Source organism: Neopsephotus bourkii, unplaced genomic scaffold (genome assembly GCF_033783945.1).
Source record: "Neopsephotus bourkii isolate Nb327-2 ecotype Australia unplaced genomic scaffold, CSIRO-AGI_Nbou_v1 NB_196, whole genome shotgun sequence".
Taxonomy (NCBI): Eukaryota; Metazoa; Chordata; class Aves; order Psittaciformes; family Psittacidae; genus Neopsephotus; species Neopsephotus bourkii.
The window spans coordinates 17,576,464-17,595,294 of NW_026900709.1; the positions used below are offsets into that span (position 1 = coordinate 17,576,464).

An 18,831-nucleotide genomic window follows, 5' to 3' on the forward strand; every position below is an offset into this window, starting at 1 on the left:
GATATTAAACTGATGTTGATCTCATATTTTGCAACTAGACAGCTAAAAGTAGAACCAGACTCAAGTGCCCAGTAGTGAAGGTTACTGTATTATCCCCAGGATGCTCTCAGCAGCAAGACTCGGAAAGAACTGTGCTAAGGTGTTATGCTTTGTAGCCATCAAGTACCACAACTAAACCTCAGAAACACATTGCCTGTACAGAGCTTTACTGACAACAGCTAGTGCAGCATGTGGCCTTCCCTGCTGATAGTCACGTTTGGAAATACACTTAGTGATATTATTTTTAACTCTTCCTGAAATCTATAGAAGTACTGGTTTCCTACAGGAGCTGAAGGAAGCTGATGTCCCAAGGGGGTTGTGCTCTGAATGCACAAACTGTATCAACTCAGATGTGGGGTGTGGGTGTGTATGTAAACTTAAATGTTTAGTTTCAGTTTAAACCTGTATTTTTCCTCTCCTTTACTATTACTTTGAAATCAAAATAAAGAAGGCATATTTCTGTTACTAAATAGAAGTCTATGATTACTGCCATTTCATGGACAAAATAAAACCTTCTCCCCCCTTCATGAAAGCTCTCAGAAACTCAAAGCAGTCCTGACTGTAGAATTCTTGTATGATTTTCCCAAAAGAAATTTTCTCCCTCAATCCTTTGTTCAGAGTCTGTTTTCTTTACCTCATTTCCAGACCTAATTTTCCCTGGGTTTCTATTGCATTACGTTCTCTCTGCCCTTTCTCCCAGTCTCCAAGAGAAATGCAAACCTAATTAAAGACACATGGAATGTTTAGGCTATATTACAGACTGATAGAAATTGGAGAGAAAATAGGTTTTCTTGAAACCATGAGAGGTTGTTTCCAGGCTTCTCTTTTGAAAGAGATGCCACACAATCACTCCCAGCTTATATGAAGGAGATACACAAATGTGTATCTTTAATATATATACTTTTTTTTTTTTCTTACAGCTCATGTTTTGAGCACTAACAGCACATTGAGCACATGTTTTGAGCACTAACAGAAGCCTGTCCAGCAGGCAGCCTCTGCCATGTGACTAGATGTGAACCCACTCCATGATCTGAGCCACTGCTGTGCCTCTGAGATCACTGTGTCTGCAGTTGTCCATAGGGTCAGGACATGTTGCATGTTGCAGCATGCACTCTGTTTTCCCTCACATTATCGCTATTTTTGAAATAGAACAGGGCTGTGTTTACATAACATGCATCTTTGTTGTAACAGAGACAAGTCAATTCTAGCAGAAGAAAAGCTCAGTCACACAGGAAAGAGGAAGTAACAACAACAGAAGATAAGCTACTTTCGTGTTGCACATCACCCTGAGGTTTCTCATTACCCTGCCATCAATTTTGGTCCTTCTTTCTTGATTTGAGGTGTCAGAACAGAATTATTTCACAGGAGCAACATAAAGATACACAGAATCAGGCCATGTGTATCACAGAATCAAAGAATCATAGAACAGGTAGGGTTGGAAGGGACCTTAAGATTATCAAGTTTCAACCCCCCTGCCATGGGCAGGGACACCTCACACTAAACCAAGTCACCCAAGGCTCTGTCCAACCTGGCCCTAAACACTGCCAGGGATGGAGCATCCACGTCTTCCCTGGGCAACCCATTCCAGTGCCTCACCACCCTCACAGGAAAGAACTTCATCCTTTTATCTAATTTAAACTTCCCCTCTCTAAGTCATCTAGCACACTATCCCAGCTCTGACAGTAGTCAACAGTAGATGTCTATGAGAGTACAAAAGTGGGGCAAAAAAAAACCCAAACAATTCCCAAAGTACACATGTTCAGCTAAAAAAAATTAAAGCTGAGGATCTTTTTGAGACAAAAATAGTGCCTCTGTTTTATAGATCTGAGGGGATTATCTACAGAGAATTTGTTCCAATAGCTTTTGAACATTCTGGAGTTTTGAACTTTGGTCCATATACATTTTTGGAATCAATGACATCTTTTCATGATGATATAGTGTAAATATATCCCTGTTGAAGTTATAAGCACTTAACATTCAGAAACTATTATTTTGTCATTTACAACTCTGGACATCACATATTTATTTATTTAAATCTCTAACTAAAGTTTGAGCCCTTTAAGCATGTGCTGCGAGGGAGAGCCTTCCACATCACTGTAAACTGGTTTTCAGGTTCCATGATCATGTACAGGGGAACGGAAGGGGAAAAGAGGTACCAAATCAGGCATTAGGGTTTAAGCCTTTTGAGGGGTAAAATATATCTTCAGCAGCCAAAACATCTTCTTACAGAATAAAGTTCAAAATTTCCACAGTTAGACAGAAACAACTTTATCAAAGCTGCAACATTTCCTATTTCAGACAGCTCTGAAAGCTAATGGTGTAATTTAGTAGCGTTCCTACTAAATCTTTCAGTGATGCCACACTAGCTGAATCACCATGACTCAACTTTAACATTACAATTCTAATTTGAGAAGCTTGTGAGTTGAAATTTAGAAGTCCTTCCCATTACAAATTGCACATGGTCTCTTTATTTTGGTGATAGTGGCATGGAGGCATACAAGAAGCTGTTTGGAAGATGCAGAGACAAAAGTTTATATTTTTGCCTAATGACATATAAATAATATACTTTCATGTATACCATCATAATACACCACCCTAAAGAAACCTAAATTCAATTGTTGTTCAGACAGCAGAGTCAGATTCTGAAGTTTGAAACAGAGTGCAATCAACTCTCTTTTTCTAAGAGAACACAGAACACTTCCTTTAGGCAGTTTGAAAAGAAAAATAGAATCTTTTACCTCCACCTTAACAGAGACTCCCATGACAAGCAGCACCCTACTCCTTTCACACTGTTCTTGCCTGAGCTATACTTCTAGGAAATGTGTAGCTCTTTCACAATGAGTAAGGGAATGTAGGCAACAAATTATTTTCCTTCACAAAAAGCCCACCTCCATAAGAGGGCTTTATTAGTGACATTTCAGTTTATAAGACATCAGCTTAATTTTCCTTGATTGTTTCTCTAACCCAGATTTATCCTCATGCTAACAAAAGGTCCTAAACCTTGTCTATAATGCAGCCAATAAAGGTACCACTTAGAAAGTGTTCTGTAAACAGTGGGTCTCTAGAAGTGCGAAGCATTTTGCAGTGCTCTGCTCTGTCAGACTTGTCCTGTCTGATTTGCCTCTGTACTCCCCTGGCCTGTAGGTTCCTGCTGCTCTACACGCAGCCAGAAAGTCAGAAGCCTTAACAATCTGCAACAGCTAAATACAAGTGAGTTTGCAAGCTACTGGTCAGAATCTGTTGATACTCTACTTTCTTGGGGCTTTTTTTTTTTCTTTTTTTTTTTTTGAAAGGTCTCTGTTACATTAAATGTATGTTAAAAGCTCTTTTTTAAGCCTTTGAAAGAGGATTTGCAGAATGTGGGGTCTAAATACTTGTGAACTTGGTTCTGTTGAGAAAAACTGTTCTGGCAGAATTTCAACCACGGCTGGTAGCAAGCTCCAGTAATCTTCTCAGAAGCATTCTTCCTATGAGTCTTCCTGACAAATTTGCAAACCAAACAGATTGGTATTGGCAGAATATGGATACACATTTGGATTTAGGGAAGTGTACTATTGTGTACTGAAAAACAGAACTGAAGAAAATAGCTACACTTCTGTTGTTCAGGCCCTAGTCAGTTAACATTCAAGAATGCTTCTTTCTGCTGTCACAGTACTTGTACTTCATTCCTTTATTCTGACTAAAGAACTACAGCATTTACCTTCCTGAACAAACTCCAAGAAGCTCAGTACTCCTGACTATTTTGTCCCTTGCTGTGCTGAGGATAGATTCCCGGGCTACTATGGCTGCTTCTCTCCCATATTTGGAAGTTGGCCTGCACACTGGAGATCCCTTGTGGGTTTCTGTTTAAATTCCAGAGTCACTGTTGCACATTACCATTTCCTTCAGCTTATGCAAATCAAACACAGCATGAGTGAAAGGCATGAGCATAGGCTTGGCTAACTGCTTTGCGAGGGTAACTAAAATGAACACAGAAAGTTTGTCTCAGGAGAAAATGTTTCACAGGTGTAGCATGTTTTGCACAGTGTGACAGTGCTGAGGCTATTGACCGTCATTTGGCAGCAGTCTGCACACACTTTACCACTGCATACCACGCTTAATTGCCAGTGCTGACACAGTATGCAACAGTAAAGAATGACACACTTGCATGCAAAAATATTGTTGCCTGGTATCAGGGGCATTTTTCTGGACACACAGCCCAAAACATAAATGGGAATTTAATTTCATTCCTGAAATTTTAGGGCATCTGCAGCAAACTTTGTAGCCCTTAATTTTTCTTCTCATCTTCCAAAAGCTCCAAGACAGCAGAACCCAAACATCTGCTGGTTTCAAAAAATGTTAAAATTTTTATTAACCAATGGTTATTTTTGTCAGTGGACTGAATATATGATACCATATGGAACATAATACCTTAAATAGGAATGAGTTTTAAACATTTTAACAGTACTAACAGTTTTTAGCCAAGCTCCCTTAGGACAGGATTTAAGAACCTCTCATTCCTATCTCTGAGTACTTACACAGGTAATGTCACCTGTGTAAATGGTGCAAAAATCCAGTCTACTAACACTTGAAACCTATAGGAAAGTAAAAGAAGATTCCTGTGCTTTGTCTTTGTGTAAGAGATTCGTAATTTAATTCTTCATAGCTATGAATTTAGCTATAAAGGTGACTAACAAAAAGATGACCACATTTTTAGCGTACTTTAAAAAGATTCTAAACTGAAGATTATAAACATAACATTTGTAAGGACAGTTTTTTCAAGCCCCGACGTTTGCATTGATCAGAGTCATTCCGGATTCTTCCCTTTGCAACATGATAAAATTCTCACTACAATCCGAATGATCTTTAAGCCTATGAGTGGCACAGTGTTGAATACACACTGTCCTTTCTCTGACACCACTGCATTTTAATGAGGAACAGAGAACAAAATATATACATTCACAGAGCAATCTTGCAATGAGCTCTACGGAATTTTCTGCAAGTACAAGTTCCAGTTATGTGAAAATAACTCCAGGTTCAGGTTCTCAGGCAGAAAGAAGGAAGTATTTTTGTATTAGGTTAATTTTCTTTATTATAATTACTTGAAGCTCCTCTGAGATCTGAATTTTAGTCAAGATGAATTAATGAACATAGTATCTTCATAATTTTCATTATGTTCAAAAGTATGTCAGTGTAGATTTATTCAGTGAATGTATCTATCTGTCCACTGTATATGGAAGGAATTTATACATATAGACAGAAAATTGCTGCTATCTAGCAATTTCTTTTTTAAGTATTGTCTAGTTTGGCCATTTAGTACTTCCTGATGGCAGTAAACTCCTATATCTACTAACACAAAGCTACGAATCATCAGTGTGCATGGTAGGCCATAAAGAACCTATGAAAGAATTAAAGATATTCATGATCGTCCAGTGAAAAAGCAACTGCACACATGCATATATTCAAAGAGCTCATTATCACTAAATATAGCATTATTTAATTTTAGCCAGTGGCTTCTCCAGAAGTGCCAAGGCTTTGGCTTTGAATTGGAACGTACTGTTCTACTGCTCCTGCCACTTGCAGCTGCAGTGCCATGTGCCCAGACTCCAGGATACCGAACTCTCTGAAATATACTATGGAAGAGGCTGCATTGCCGCTAGATTGTTTGTAAGCACACAGTGTTCTCCCTTTTTCTACCAAAGCCCATTACCTTTGTATCCATATATTTCACTTGAAGTAAAGACAGGATTTCTTTGCATCATTAGAAGACTTCATTATGTATGAGAAAATTAAAATTTATTACGTGGAGCAGGGAGACATTATGGTCCTAAAGTCAGTGGAGATTTTTGTAAGGAGTAGAGTCTGCTGACACCAAGTTCTCTGCAGAAATGGGTTCAACGGGATTCGCCTGAGATCTTATGAAATAGTAAAAGACATGGAAATAGTGTCTTAAAAGCTAATCCTGTCATTATAACCACTTTAACTTATTTGAGATACCAGTCACCACTGTCATGCTAATAATAGATACTGCTTCTTAACAACACTAAGATTTTGAGTGTGTGGAAAGAAAAGGAGGTTCAGCGACTCCTTTTTTCTCAGTGGGGAATCCACTGTTGCATGTGTAATACCATATTGGAAGATGACAAAGGAATTCACACATTTCTACTTTGGGCTCAGTAGATGGAAAATATTGTGATCAAATTGATTGTTACTTTCTAACCATTTGTTAGGACCTGGAGAGTTAAAGGAACTGTATAAACTGGAGAAATGATCTCACAGGAGCAGCGTAATTAATGTATAATTACAGACTAAATAGTGCAAAGGGCAAAATAAACTGTTTTAAAAAGCACCTGCTGCAAAGCTGTTACTCATATGACATCAATGTGACATCTGAATACTGCAAAAGAAAGAAAAAACACTGTAAAGGTAGTATTTGAAAAATAAAAAAGCAGTGCTGCATGTATTGCTTCCAATTGTAGGGAATTTTGCCAGATGTGGCTGCAAAAATTAGGTAGCCACAGGAATAACAGGCAGGGAATTTCAGTGATGGCCCTGCAGTAGTCATGTAGTACAGACAATAAAAATTGATTTTGCATGGGCAAAAATTACACCAATATAATCCAAATAGAGAAATCAACTCTTCATACCAACATACCATCTAAATAGAAACAGTCATAAACAGGCAGGTGTGTAAAGTTTCAGAAGGCTACCAAATATGTCCATCTGTTATATTTTGCCTCTAATATACTTACTAGAGCCACCAAGACAGCCTTTTAAAATAACACTTTTTTTCTTTGAAACATATTCTTGCACATGCATATTTCACCCAAAATGCAATAGACAAGATCCCAGACTTAAAGCAATTATTTTTAATCAGCTTATGTGCAAGTCCCACAAAAGACTAAATACATGGTTTATTAGGTTTGCATACATCCACAGACCAGAATTTAGCAGATTATTAGTTCATAATACAGACTAATTGCTTTTTTGTAATTCCCGGCTGCTGCACGTTACTATCCAGGAGGATTTTTGTGTGCATTATTACTGATCCACAGTATGCTAAAGAGACAATGCTGGGAATGCATACACTAGTAACAGTAAGTACATGCTATATAGCCGGTAACTAACAATAAAAAACCTTTCATGGTGCATAGTTTAAGTGACTTCACACACTCACTACCGCTGAGAGGCTGTTATTTTAAGTATGTTGTGAATAACATAATTTGATAATCTTTTCTCAAGCCTACAGGTACACCTCTTTCCAAACAAAACCAGATTGTACAACATGGAAATCAGTTCTGTGACTTCTACCACTGCAGATTCGAAAAATACACACACATAAATACAATTCCCAGCATACTAAAAGAAAGAGGACAACAACAAAAAGAAATTCAGAGCTGAAGGTGGTGTAAACATTTGTAACCCTGCGTCAAATGCGGTTTTCTTAACTTTTTAGGCCTGCAACTTGTAACTATCTCTGAAGCTCCAGCAATGACAACTCTGGTACTAGAAGTCATAAAGACAGATCCTCATGCATACCAGAAGCCTTAATGATTTAATTGCTCTTTCTATACATAAATGCATCTGCTGGTAGAGCTGGCTATGTTCAAATGCTGCACAGAAAGTGTACTATTTTGCTCTGAAGCACTTAGGAGTGAAAGCTAGTATGACAGGATCATTGATTTACAGCTTAAAATAGCACCAGGACAAAAAGAAAATACCTAAAAAACCCAGAAATAATTTTCCAAATCTAATTCTGTGCTCGTGTTATCAAGCAGAGGAAGAAGTACAGACCGCAGCGCTGTAAGCCTTTATTCACACACTTCATTACCATGAGTACTCCCAATGTCACAAGAGACACTGCACAGGCCACGCTGGGGAGCGGGCAACGTCGCAATCTGTATGAGCTCACCCCCTAAGTTTTATTAAGGCTGGCAGCGGTACGTGCGGCCTTAGGACAGCGCGCTCCTGAGTCATGCAGTGTATGTGAGGAGCGGGCCTCTGGAAGCGGGCAGGCAGCGGTGGGCACAGCCTGCCCTACGGGGCCGAGGCGCTCCGCTCCCGAGAGAGCAGCCAGCGCCAGTCATGCTCCAACTGTAGCGCTACGGGAACTGATGTTACTTTCTGGCTACGGTTTCTACTACTTCCCCCAAACCACGTCGCTCACCTAAATGTACTTAGACGAACGCCCGTGCCGCTGTTATCACCAGAGGCTGTAACGGGAAAACCGTAAGCCCCGATGCACTCTCCCCCTACTTGGGGCTCCCAGCCAGCCACGCTGGGCCGCCACCGCAGGGCATTGCTCTCCTGACTGAGCGCTGCAGGGGTGGTGGCTGCTGTCCCGCCGCGACCCCTCAGCCTCAGCAGGGCGGCCGGCGAGGAGCGGGACAGCGAAGACACCCCTCCCCACTTCAGACGGGGCGCGGGCGGGAAGAGGCACCCCCCGCCTCTTCTCCTCAGGGGGACGGAAGCGGTTGGGACCGCGCCCCGGGCGTGCCGGGCCAGGCTGTTCCGTACAGGCTGCGGGCGCCCTGAGGGGAGACCGCGCACCCCTGAAAGGAAGGCAGTCGCCGCTGGGGGGAAAGAGATCGCGGCTGCGACGTGAGGAGCGCTCCCCGCGGGAAACCGCCCGAAGCGGCGGCTGAGAACAGTGGGGGGATGCTGACGAGGGGCGTCCCCCCCCAAGTGATTCCCAGCCACCCGTACCCCGCCGGGAACGCTCGCCTTAGTCCCACAGTCCCAACCCGCACCGTAAGCGGGACGGGGCGTGGCCCAGGAATGCCGTTTCCCCTCCCATTCCCTCGGCCACTATATCCCGGCACCCCGGCTTTAATCGTCTCCTTATATGGACACCAGAATGTCTGACGTCACCTCAACGCTGGGAAACCAGCGCCCGCGCAACCAAGCTTGGTTGGGAAGGCGGGTTGCGGAAAGGCGGTGGGGCGGAGGGAGAGGGAGGCTCTGGAATGTTGATGGACGCGGCAATGCGCCACTGGGAGCGGCGGTCCCAGCTCGGCCATTGGAGGAGGGAGGCCGAGGGGGCGGGGAGCCGTAGGAGGGTTAGGTTGTGGTGATTGAAATTCCGCCGCCTGGCTGGAGTACTGTGCCAGTGCGGGGTGCGTGCTGCCGGGGGAAGCGGGAGCGTGGGAGTTCGAGTCCCGCCTCCGCAAGCTTCAGTTAGGCTCTGCTTCCTTGGGGTGTTGCGGTCTGCTCTAGGGCGAGTGGAGCTCCGGACGGGCGTCTGTTTTCCTTCTCTTCTTCGTTTGTTTCCTTGAGCCGAGGCCGCGGTGTTCTTAGTGGGGCGCCAGCCCACAGGGACAGAGTTTGCCAGGAGTTTGTGAGGACTTTGGGCCCCGGCCCCCCGCCCCGCCGCCGCCATGCCCGTCTTCCACACGCGCACTATCGAGAGCATTCTGGAGCCGGTGGCCCAGCAGATCTCCCACCTGGTCATCATGCACGAGGAGGGGGAGGTGGACGGCAAGGCCATCCCGGACCTCACCACCCCCGTGTCGGCCGTGCAGGCCGCTGTCAGCAACCTGGTGCGGGTGAGTAGCGGCGGCTCCTCCGCTCCCTTTCATGGCAGCAACTTCGGCCGCCGCGGCCAGCTTTGAGGTCCCGCGGCCGTGGAGGCCCCATACAGGTGTGCCAGCCTTCCTCCCTGCTCCCGCGATGGCCGCCCAACCGGCGCTCCGGGAGGGAACGACTTCCCCGACGGTGCCGCCTGTAGCAATGGCTGAGGCAGAGGCCGGGAAGGGGTTAAGTTGGGAGGCTTTCTGGACCTTTGCGGCTTCTGTCTGGCAGCCGTCTCCGGCTGTTCGGGCCGCGCCGAAGGGCAGTGAGTTGTCCGGAAGAGCGAGTTGTTCACCGGTTTTCTGAGGGACGAAGTCTGCCTTTTCCCCACCTGAGGAACGGTATAATGATAAAGTGCAGTGAAGTGCTGAAGCCGCTGCTGGTTGTACCGCCCTCTCCGCTCGCTGTGGGGTGCACCCTAAAACGGCTCACAGATGTCTCTGATATGCACTGTGGTTTTTGCTGTCTTGGAAACTCCTATTTTAAGTGTATGCACTATAAAAGGCAAAATACTTACTTGGTGTGATCCTACCCTGACAAAAAACCCACAAGCTTCCCAGGCATGTGGATTTGGTTTTTATATTGGTGGAAGCTGGCAGTTCCTTATCAGCGCAGGAGTTGAGGACAGAGTTGAAGAGGGACAGACCTGTGGTTTGTAGGCAAAGTTCGGAGTTGTAACTTGCTCTGTTACATAGCCTCGAGTGGGAGTTACTGTTTTCTTGTGCAGAAACTAAAGGTGACTGAAAATCGGCTTGACTCTCTCTACTTCTTGAAAGCAGCTATGCATAGCATGTCTCATTAACATCTGAGTATTTGCAGTATGGACGTTTTAGTTGGAGAAGTGCAAATGACTCATACATTTGAAATGTTTTAGTTGCATTAGTACTTATATAGCCAACTGCATCAACAGAATAGCAAACCGTTGCAAGGCAGAAATGTCTTGCTTGATATAGAAAGTACTGCAATGTTGCATACTGCTCTGTTGCGTTTAGAATGTATGGTAATACTTACCTTGCACATAAGTTCAGTTTTGAACATCAAATGTTACTTGCTCACTTTGAATCCTGTAAAATTCTCACGTCATTCATGGCAAGTGAAACACATTAAAATTTAGCTTAAAATGAAATACCTGCATACAGTTAAAATATTGTGTTGCTATTAACTGATGTGTTAATACACTGAGATCATAAGGATTGTGGGTATAAGAAGCTGTCAAGATGACTAATGTATGTGATGTGTTTATTAGATTTCAGCCTGTAGTACTTTCTACTGCTAGAATAATTTGCCTCTTTGAGGTTTTGTGGTTTATACAGTGTAACTAATGCCCTTGGTCCCCATGACTCCATGAATTTTACAGGACCTACTGTCCGGAACGCTTCCACTTCTTGCTGACTTTAGCTGAAACTCTTGTTTTTATGAAGAACAATTGTTCTGCAGCAATGAAGTGATGTAATAGGTGTATTGGCTGTAAGGATATGAAGCCTGAGTATATGAAATACTTTTCCTTGAAAGGAAGACTTCAGAATAATGCTTTGCTTCTTTGAGCTTAGCCTGTATTACAGGGTTGTATGACTATTTCCCCCCACTGCCATTCTCAGAAGAAACCCGATCTGATAAAGTTGCATTTTTAGAGAAGTTGAGAAAAAGAATTAGTTTCTTTCTGTAGCTTGGTAATGACAGCTCTTCTTTCATTTTGGACTGTTTTGGAAACCTGGTTTTCACTTCTTGCCTGCTAGCTAGACAAAAGGAAAGACTTGAATTATTTTCTGTGTTAATTCACAAAGAGCAAACAGAAGTGTAATCTGAGGTGGTACTTAAAAGGAAGATGCCCTGCTCTAGCAGAATACAGCTATGACTACATTAGGAAAAATACTGAATTAAAGTTCTGTTTCCTGTTTGGAGCTGTGTTTTCAGTGCATCATTCTGAAGTGCAGAGGTGATCCATGAAACTGCAGTTTCACAGGAGCAGGGTAGCTTGTCTCATTGCAAGTCTTCTGGTGGCTACACAGGTGACAGCAAAGGTGGAATTGTCAGCATAACGAAGACAGTAATGTAACTGCTAGCTCTTTATGTTGCTTACTGTCTGCTTTGGGTTCTTTTTGTAGCATGAGTATCACAAAGTTCATGATGGTAGGTACTGATCAGCAGTGAAATTTCGCAGTGATAACTTGTCACACAGCAACACCATTCTCTGACTGCTCAGCCTATATTAAGGACTCCATGGCTTGGAAGGCGCAATATTCCTGAAACTATTGCATCTGTAAGGAACTGCTGGTAGCAGTGTTTGAAGTGTTTAGACCCATTCTTGTGCAAGGTCTAGGGGATGTGCTCTGTGTGGAAATGGGCTAGGCTGTTGAAGTTAATAAAATCAGTCTTTACACGTTAGTCTTCCCCATGTTAAATACCATGGTATGCTTAATTTCTGTGTTAGTTGCCAATATATGACAATTCAGTTCTACTGTGTCTTGAATATTCTCTTGGGAGATAGCTTTTGCGGAGTAATACTCAAATTGTTTTGAAGTAACTTGACAAAATTTCTTAACTATGAGGTAAGGTGCATATTGCCCATGCAAAATCTTTGCATGTAGAGGTAAGTGGCAGGCACTTTTTTTGCACCAGAATAACCTTTGACTGAAGCCAAGAATTTGAGGGAGAGGCTTCAGTTTAATATCACAAGATTAATTATGTACTAAGTCAGTCCTTTTTTTAACTGAATATCTTAATGTTTTTGTTGGCTGATACTTGGGTGGATATGTCTCTCTTATGGGAGGGTTGGGGTTTGGTTTGATATTTCTTGTAGCTAAAGATGTGACATCATAAACAACAGAACTGGTTGGGAGAGGGAGAAAATAGTCAAGCGCAGTAAGGTGCGAATAATTTAGATCTTGCTTTATACACTATTTAGTGGGCAATGAAATGAAACTGTGAATTCTAACTGATCAAACTTCACTAGGAGGAAATGGACCATATGGTGGTTTTAAATTTATTTTTTTTTTGTAACTCATTCATCAATTTTTTAGCCTATTTTAAAAGGAGGAGTATCTATAAAAGGCAAGTAAAGATAATGCAGAAATTTTAAACCTATCACGTTATATAAAATGACTTTATTTCATAGAGGAGAAAAGTCTTTTCTTTCTAGCAGTGAATTTAAAAGCATTTATGGCCAGAGTATTGTTATATTATTGCCAGTCGGAAAAAGCAACTTCTCTGATGTTTTAAACTTCATTCACTTACTACCTTGTATGGATTCTAGCTTTCTGTCAGTACAGGCATAGCCCACTCATGTCACTTCACTGGTTTGGACAGAACTGCTTCAGAGCAGTATTGCTGCTGCTGCTCTGCTGAATACCAACAGTACCCTGGGTGAAGCTCTTGAGTTCTGACACACTAGGAAGTAATTCTTTGCATGAGAATTAAGGTAATAGAGAAGAACCTGAGAAGGGACTTGAGAAGTACACATGATTTAAATAGTGCATCAGGATCAGTGACTCAAGGAGGTGCTGGCTTTTCAGAGGCTGGGTCGTTGAACCAGGTCAGTGCTCTGAAATATCTGACCTGCTTTACCTGAGAACAAATGCCTGACCATTGTCCTGTTTTTCTGTCCTTCATTTTATCTGAGCTTGAGCCATCTGAGGACAGTGACATCGGTATAAAATTCTCATAATGAAAGATTGAAGACATAGTCACAAATGAAATGGCTGAGATGTTTCAGGACAGCGATCTGCTCTGGAAATCCAGCACTTGCCTACGTGGTGATGCAGCTTCTGCCTTTCTGTCTTCCATGCTATAGGTGCTGTCCTTTTGTATTTGAATCTGTATGTTTTATAAGTGTCTACATGCGTCCAATTTCTATTACATTATTTTTAATATGGAAAAATAGCCTTACTGTGATATGCCTTTGGTTTGGTGCTGAGATTGGGAGGCTTAAAGTATAGTGAAATCTTTCAGCATCTCTGTCACTAACTACAGCTGGCAGGTCAGGCAAGCCATCAGCAAGGGTCTCTCAACTTATAAATACCCTGTCTTGTAGTCATAGTTTGTCACATCATTTAAGTAGAGCTGGGTCAAGCACGATCTTTAAAAGTGAAAAGAAAAAAAAAAAAAGAAAAATGCAGTCTTGAGTAAGATTAAGCCTAACTGGAGATTGATGAGAACAACACCCTGTAGTGGTGGGTTAAAGTCATACATATCAGAGGGTTTTGTCACTTGCTAAAGTTGTGATGTCAGTCTATTAAAGCTACTGCCAGCTGAAGCTCACCTCATCTAGGCACAACTAAACCTACAGAATTTACTCTCAAAACGGGTGGAAATCTCTACCAGTACTCAGGCAGTGATAAAGTTTAAAAACAACAAACTCAAACAACCTGAACTGTTGAAGAGCTACATTTAGTGTAGCTGTAGCAGCTGTCTTATCATTGTAGTGGATGAGGAGGTAATGATGACCTGAAGCCATTAACATGTTCTCAGTTCATATTGGTGGGCCTCTGTCAAGTGAGAAGTTGCTTGGAGTTGCAGTGCCATGCAGGAAGAGCTAGCTGTGCATTTTCCCTGAAGAGGCTGTAAATTGCCTACTAACACCTGCAAAACGCCATTTTGGAAACTGCCTGTGTAAATCTGAAAAATGTAGCTGTCCTGGGTTTAGCAGTAGCAGTCATTTTTTTCCTTCTTGGTAGCTGGTGCAGTACTGTGTTTTGACTTTCGGCCTGGGAAAAGAGCTGATAACAATGATGTTTTGGTTTGGCCAAGGACTTTGTGAGCCTCATGCTCTGCCAGGGAGGAGGGGAAGCTGGGAGGAAGTGGAGACAGGGCACCTGACCCAAACTGACCAAAGAGGTATTCCATACCACAGCACGTCATGCCCAGGATGTAATGGAGAGTTACCCGGAAGGGCAAGGAGACTGCGGGGTTGGAGGAGGTAACTGGGACTTACCCGGAAGGACAGGGGGTCTTCTGGGTCGGACTAGTTTTTCAGCAGGTGGTATTGTATTCTTTTCCCTTGTTATTTTCTCTTATTGTTGTTGTCATTGGTGGTAGCGGTGGTGATTGGTGTTGTACATTGGTTGCTGAACTGTTCTTATCTCAACCCGCAGGAGTTGCATTCTTTTGATTCTCCTCCCCATCCCTCCGGGAGTGGGGAAGGGGGGGAGCCCCCGGGGGGGGATGGGGACGTGGGCCTCAACTGCTTCCAGGCTGGCACCACTCACTGGGAGTGAGTGCACAAGCTGTCTGGCTGGGTTTCAACCATGACAGTAGCCTGCCTTGAAATCCTTGTCATGATTGCAGCAGCAGAAGTTGAATACCTGGCGAAACATTTGGAATGAGGAGAAATGGTCTGACTGTTTTGGAGAGTGGATGGGAAAACGGCTTTTTCATCCTGAAGTGTTCTTCTAGCATAGCTGACTTGCCTGTATCTGAGGGTACACAAGAGAAGTGAGCTGTTGAGGACATCTTAGTGTTTATTGAGAGGAAATTAGCTTGCAATATTTATGGGTTTATTTATTCACGTATCTTGGAAGAGGATGGAGAAGAAAAAGGTAAGCTCTTTCCTTGTGGAATTTTCTGCACATGACTAAAGATGGCTCTCAGCGGATTTTATTTCTTTTGAAGTATAGACATAGAATTCCTTCTATAGAGTTTACTAAAACAATGAACCAAGTAAAACATGGTTCAGTGTGTTTTACACTTAGAAATGTGTAGCTTCAGATCATAAGTCAGGTAATCTATAGGTGTCTTCCAATTCCAAATATAGTTGAAATTTGAATTGATGAAGCAAGTCTGTCAGAGTTGTTTTAAGGTTGTGTTAGCAAACACATGGTCTTAATGCTGGTTACCGGAAATCATGCCTGAAATCATTAACTGGTGGTTGCAAATTCTGGGATATGTTTCTTGTTTCAGATCTGCTAGAATTCTTAAATAAAAGCCAACTTTTCTGTTGATCAGCTTTTGTCTGTTCCATAGCTCTTGTTTCTGACTTGTTTTACTAAGTGTTAGGGGCTCTGTATCTTTTCACCTCAAAATTGAAGTATCTACTGTTAGTAATATCAGTCTTCTGCTGCCATTCTTCACTCTGAAAAGCAAGTCAGAGTATAAAACTAGACCTTAAACATTGCAATATAATGATTTTTGGTTTTATTTTTTTGTTGTGGTTTGGTTTTTTTGTTTGTTTTTTTTTTGTTTGTTTGGTTTTTTTAACTTATTTTTACTTTAGTGACACAAGTTCTATCACTCAGTCAAATCCTGAAAGCAGTTCTTCTTGATATAGAAGTTGCCTCTGTGATCGTGGTTCTTGATTCCTGGAGAATGATAACATTCCTGGCATTTATCTTTAAACAGAGCAATATGAGGTCTTACTAAAGACCATTGTTGTTAACCTAATTTAAACAGTAAAGCATCTTTTTTTACGTCTAATATAACTCTTATAAGTGTATCCATGAAATCAATTGTAATGTTTAATTGTAAATTTATTCCTGAATTTTCACGACCTAAGGCAAGAGAGAATGAAACTTGAATAATGTCCTGTAATTTGAGTCTAAAGCAACAATTTGTGTTGATGCATGGAAATGCACCACAGATGAGTGGTTATTGCAAGTATTTGCATTTCAGGAGACACTCTGTGGGTATGAGAACTTGTTGCATGGAGAGATGAAATCATAAAAGAAGGCTGGATCATCTTTTCAGTTACAAATATTTCACCAATAGCTATCTCCTTAAAACATGACCCTAGCATCTCAGCGACTGGATTGGTGGAGATGGCTGTGGAACCCTTAAGTACATGGAACTCAGGTCTAGTTTGTTCCTGTAGTAGTTTCAAGCCCTAGTGAATCTATAAGAATATGAAAAACTAGATATAGAGACTCAGTAGAGGACAAACCTTTCCTTTTCTTGGTTTGCCTAGTAATTCAAGTCTACTGAGCTATGACTTGTACTTTCTACTATCCTGAGACTAGAACCAGATTTTTTTTTGGTGAAAATGTATAGAGTAACACCCTTTATTCAGAGTAAGAGATTTGTTTCAGTTATTTACATTATGAATAATGATCATCGGATAACAATACTGGCTGATGAAAGGGAAAGAAGGATAAAAATTCTGTTGACTGCCAAAGGCTTTCTATGATTACTGAAACTGTCACCTCATATTGATTCTTAGTTGATGATGATCTCTAACTCTTCTCACTGAGAGAACCTGTGTTGGAACAGTTGCTGAGTACCCTGATTTCATGGGTAGGGTAGGAAACTGATGATTCATGACAGGGTTCTCCCACGAAGAGTGGAGAAAACAAACAAGCTGTTCCTGTAGAAAACTTGTGTCTTGTTGCTGTTGGCTTAGAATCTCTATGAAGACACCTTTTGTAATAAAACTGCATTACATTTTCCATCAATGGTTGCGCCCACAGAAGAGCTTCTTTCACAGAGGATAGGTTTTCCTTGTGCCAAATATTCAGTGTGTCTTGTTAACCTGTGGTTGTCAAACACAGATCCTCCCTGCATGCTCAGGTAACATTCCTCCTGAGTCACCTGTCCATGCTTCTACCTCTTGTGTCCCTGCTTTTCATGTCAGTTTTGCCAGGACCATTCTCTTCATCCATGTAGGCCTCCTCCCACCCTTGCTTGACTTCCTGCTCATCAAGGTGAACGCTCCTTGAGTTTGAAAGAAGTGATCCTTGAAAATCAACCAGGCGTCTGGAACCCCTCTTCTTTCTAAGATTGTATCCCATGGTATTTCTCCAAGTAGGTCCCTGAGGAAGCTAAACTGTGTTCTAAAGCTTAGAGTCTGACTTCTCTTGTTTTTCAGCTTTCAGGATCCTGAAATACCATGGTCACTGCAGCTAAGGTTGCACCTGACCTTTGCATTTCCAACCAGGTCTTCCTAGTTTCTAACAGCAGGGTGCCTCATATCTTTGGCTTATCAATCTCTATCTACCTACTAGTGAAAGGTGATATTTACAGTTTAGTGTGTGATAGGAGAGGCACAGTATTCATCACTGCAGTGGAAGTAAGCAATTTTCATATTAAATTGATTTTTCTGTTGTGTCCTAACACAAGGTTTGACTTGAGCAACTATCTTGCCTAATCTTTTTCCTTAGGTACATGTGGTCCCTAAATTAAATAATGAAAACCAGAACTGAGGAAAAAGTACTGCTTTGGCTTGTTTTACAGGCTTTATACTCGGATATGTTTGTGTATGCCGCTTAAAATGTTTGGGTATGCTGCAACTGTTCTGGTCTCAATACTGTACAAACTAGACGTGTGACAGTTCTCAGTTGCTTGACTAGGATATAGTAAATCTTGTTTGGTAGTTACAAAATTGTTTCAATTCCTTAATTGTCCTAAAATGTGCCAATTAGTTAAAGGCAGTCTCAGTTCAGGTTAGCAGCAGGCAAAGACCAAAAGCTTCGAAAGCTTTTTTTCTGAAGCGATTGTAAATGTAATTGCATTTGCAACTCCTAAGGACATTCAGGCATACTTAATATTATTGTCAAGATGTTTATACAGTAATGAATCTTTTTAAAGTAGGTGATAGAAGTAGGTGATAGTAGGTGATTGCTTTTTGCATTTTCTTTTTAATGGACCCAGATGCCATACCAGACTGTGTTCTTGTCAATGTTTATTTTTTGTTTGTGGAAGTAGTGAAGTACAATGGTATTAAATTTGAACTGCATTTTAGTAGCTGTGTCTTTGCATCAACTACAGAGACAAGCATGTCCCTCCTCAAATGCTGAAGAGTGCAGAAGAAAATAGCTGTAAAAATTAATTTCTTAAACGTGCATAGTCACAGAAGTGCCAAAGTAGCACTTTGAGAAATGGCAATTATTTCTGTAACCCCCTGAGTTGATGGGGAGCATTCTGGCATATGCTGGGTAAATCACAAGTGTCACCTTAGCTAAGTAATTGTGTAATAGCAGACAGTAATGCCTGTAAGCCATGTTGGCTGTCACCAATCACCTCCTTTTCCATGTGCCTTAGCATAGTTTCCAGGAGGATCTGCTCCCTGGGAACTATTGCTATATTTCCCTGGGTTTTCCATCCCCCTTGCCCCCCCCCCCCCTTTTAAAAATGGGGGTGGGTTCTCCTTTTCCAGTCAGTGGTAACTTCATGGGACTGCTGTGACTTCTCAAATATGATGGATTGTGGCTTAGCTTCTTCATCTGACAGTTCCCTCGGGACCTGTGGTTGCATCTTACCAGATCCAATGGACTTGTCCACCTTCAGGTTCCTTAGATGGTCTTGGACCTGATCTATGGA

The 18,831-nt window shown here is 42.0% G+C and overlaps 1 protein-coding gene across 2 annotated transcripts in view; it reads left to right on the forward strand.

Moving 5' to 3' along the window:
- The first annotated feature begins 9,176 nt into the window (after positions 1-9,176).
- The window catches only part of VCL (vinculin), a 66,138-nt gene continuing 56,483 nt past the window's right edge, over positions 9,177-18,831 (forward strand). The window contains exon 1 of one of the 2 annotated variants that reach the window (XM_061344224.1): positions 9,177-9,563. In XM_061344224.1, coding sequence (XP_061200208.1) covers positions 9,396-9,563 — 168 coding nt within the window. In that variant the 5' untranslated portion in view covers positions 9,177-9,395. The remainder of the gene's footprint in view (positions 9,564-18,831) is intronic. The other variant, XM_061344225.1, reaches the window with a different exon arrangement.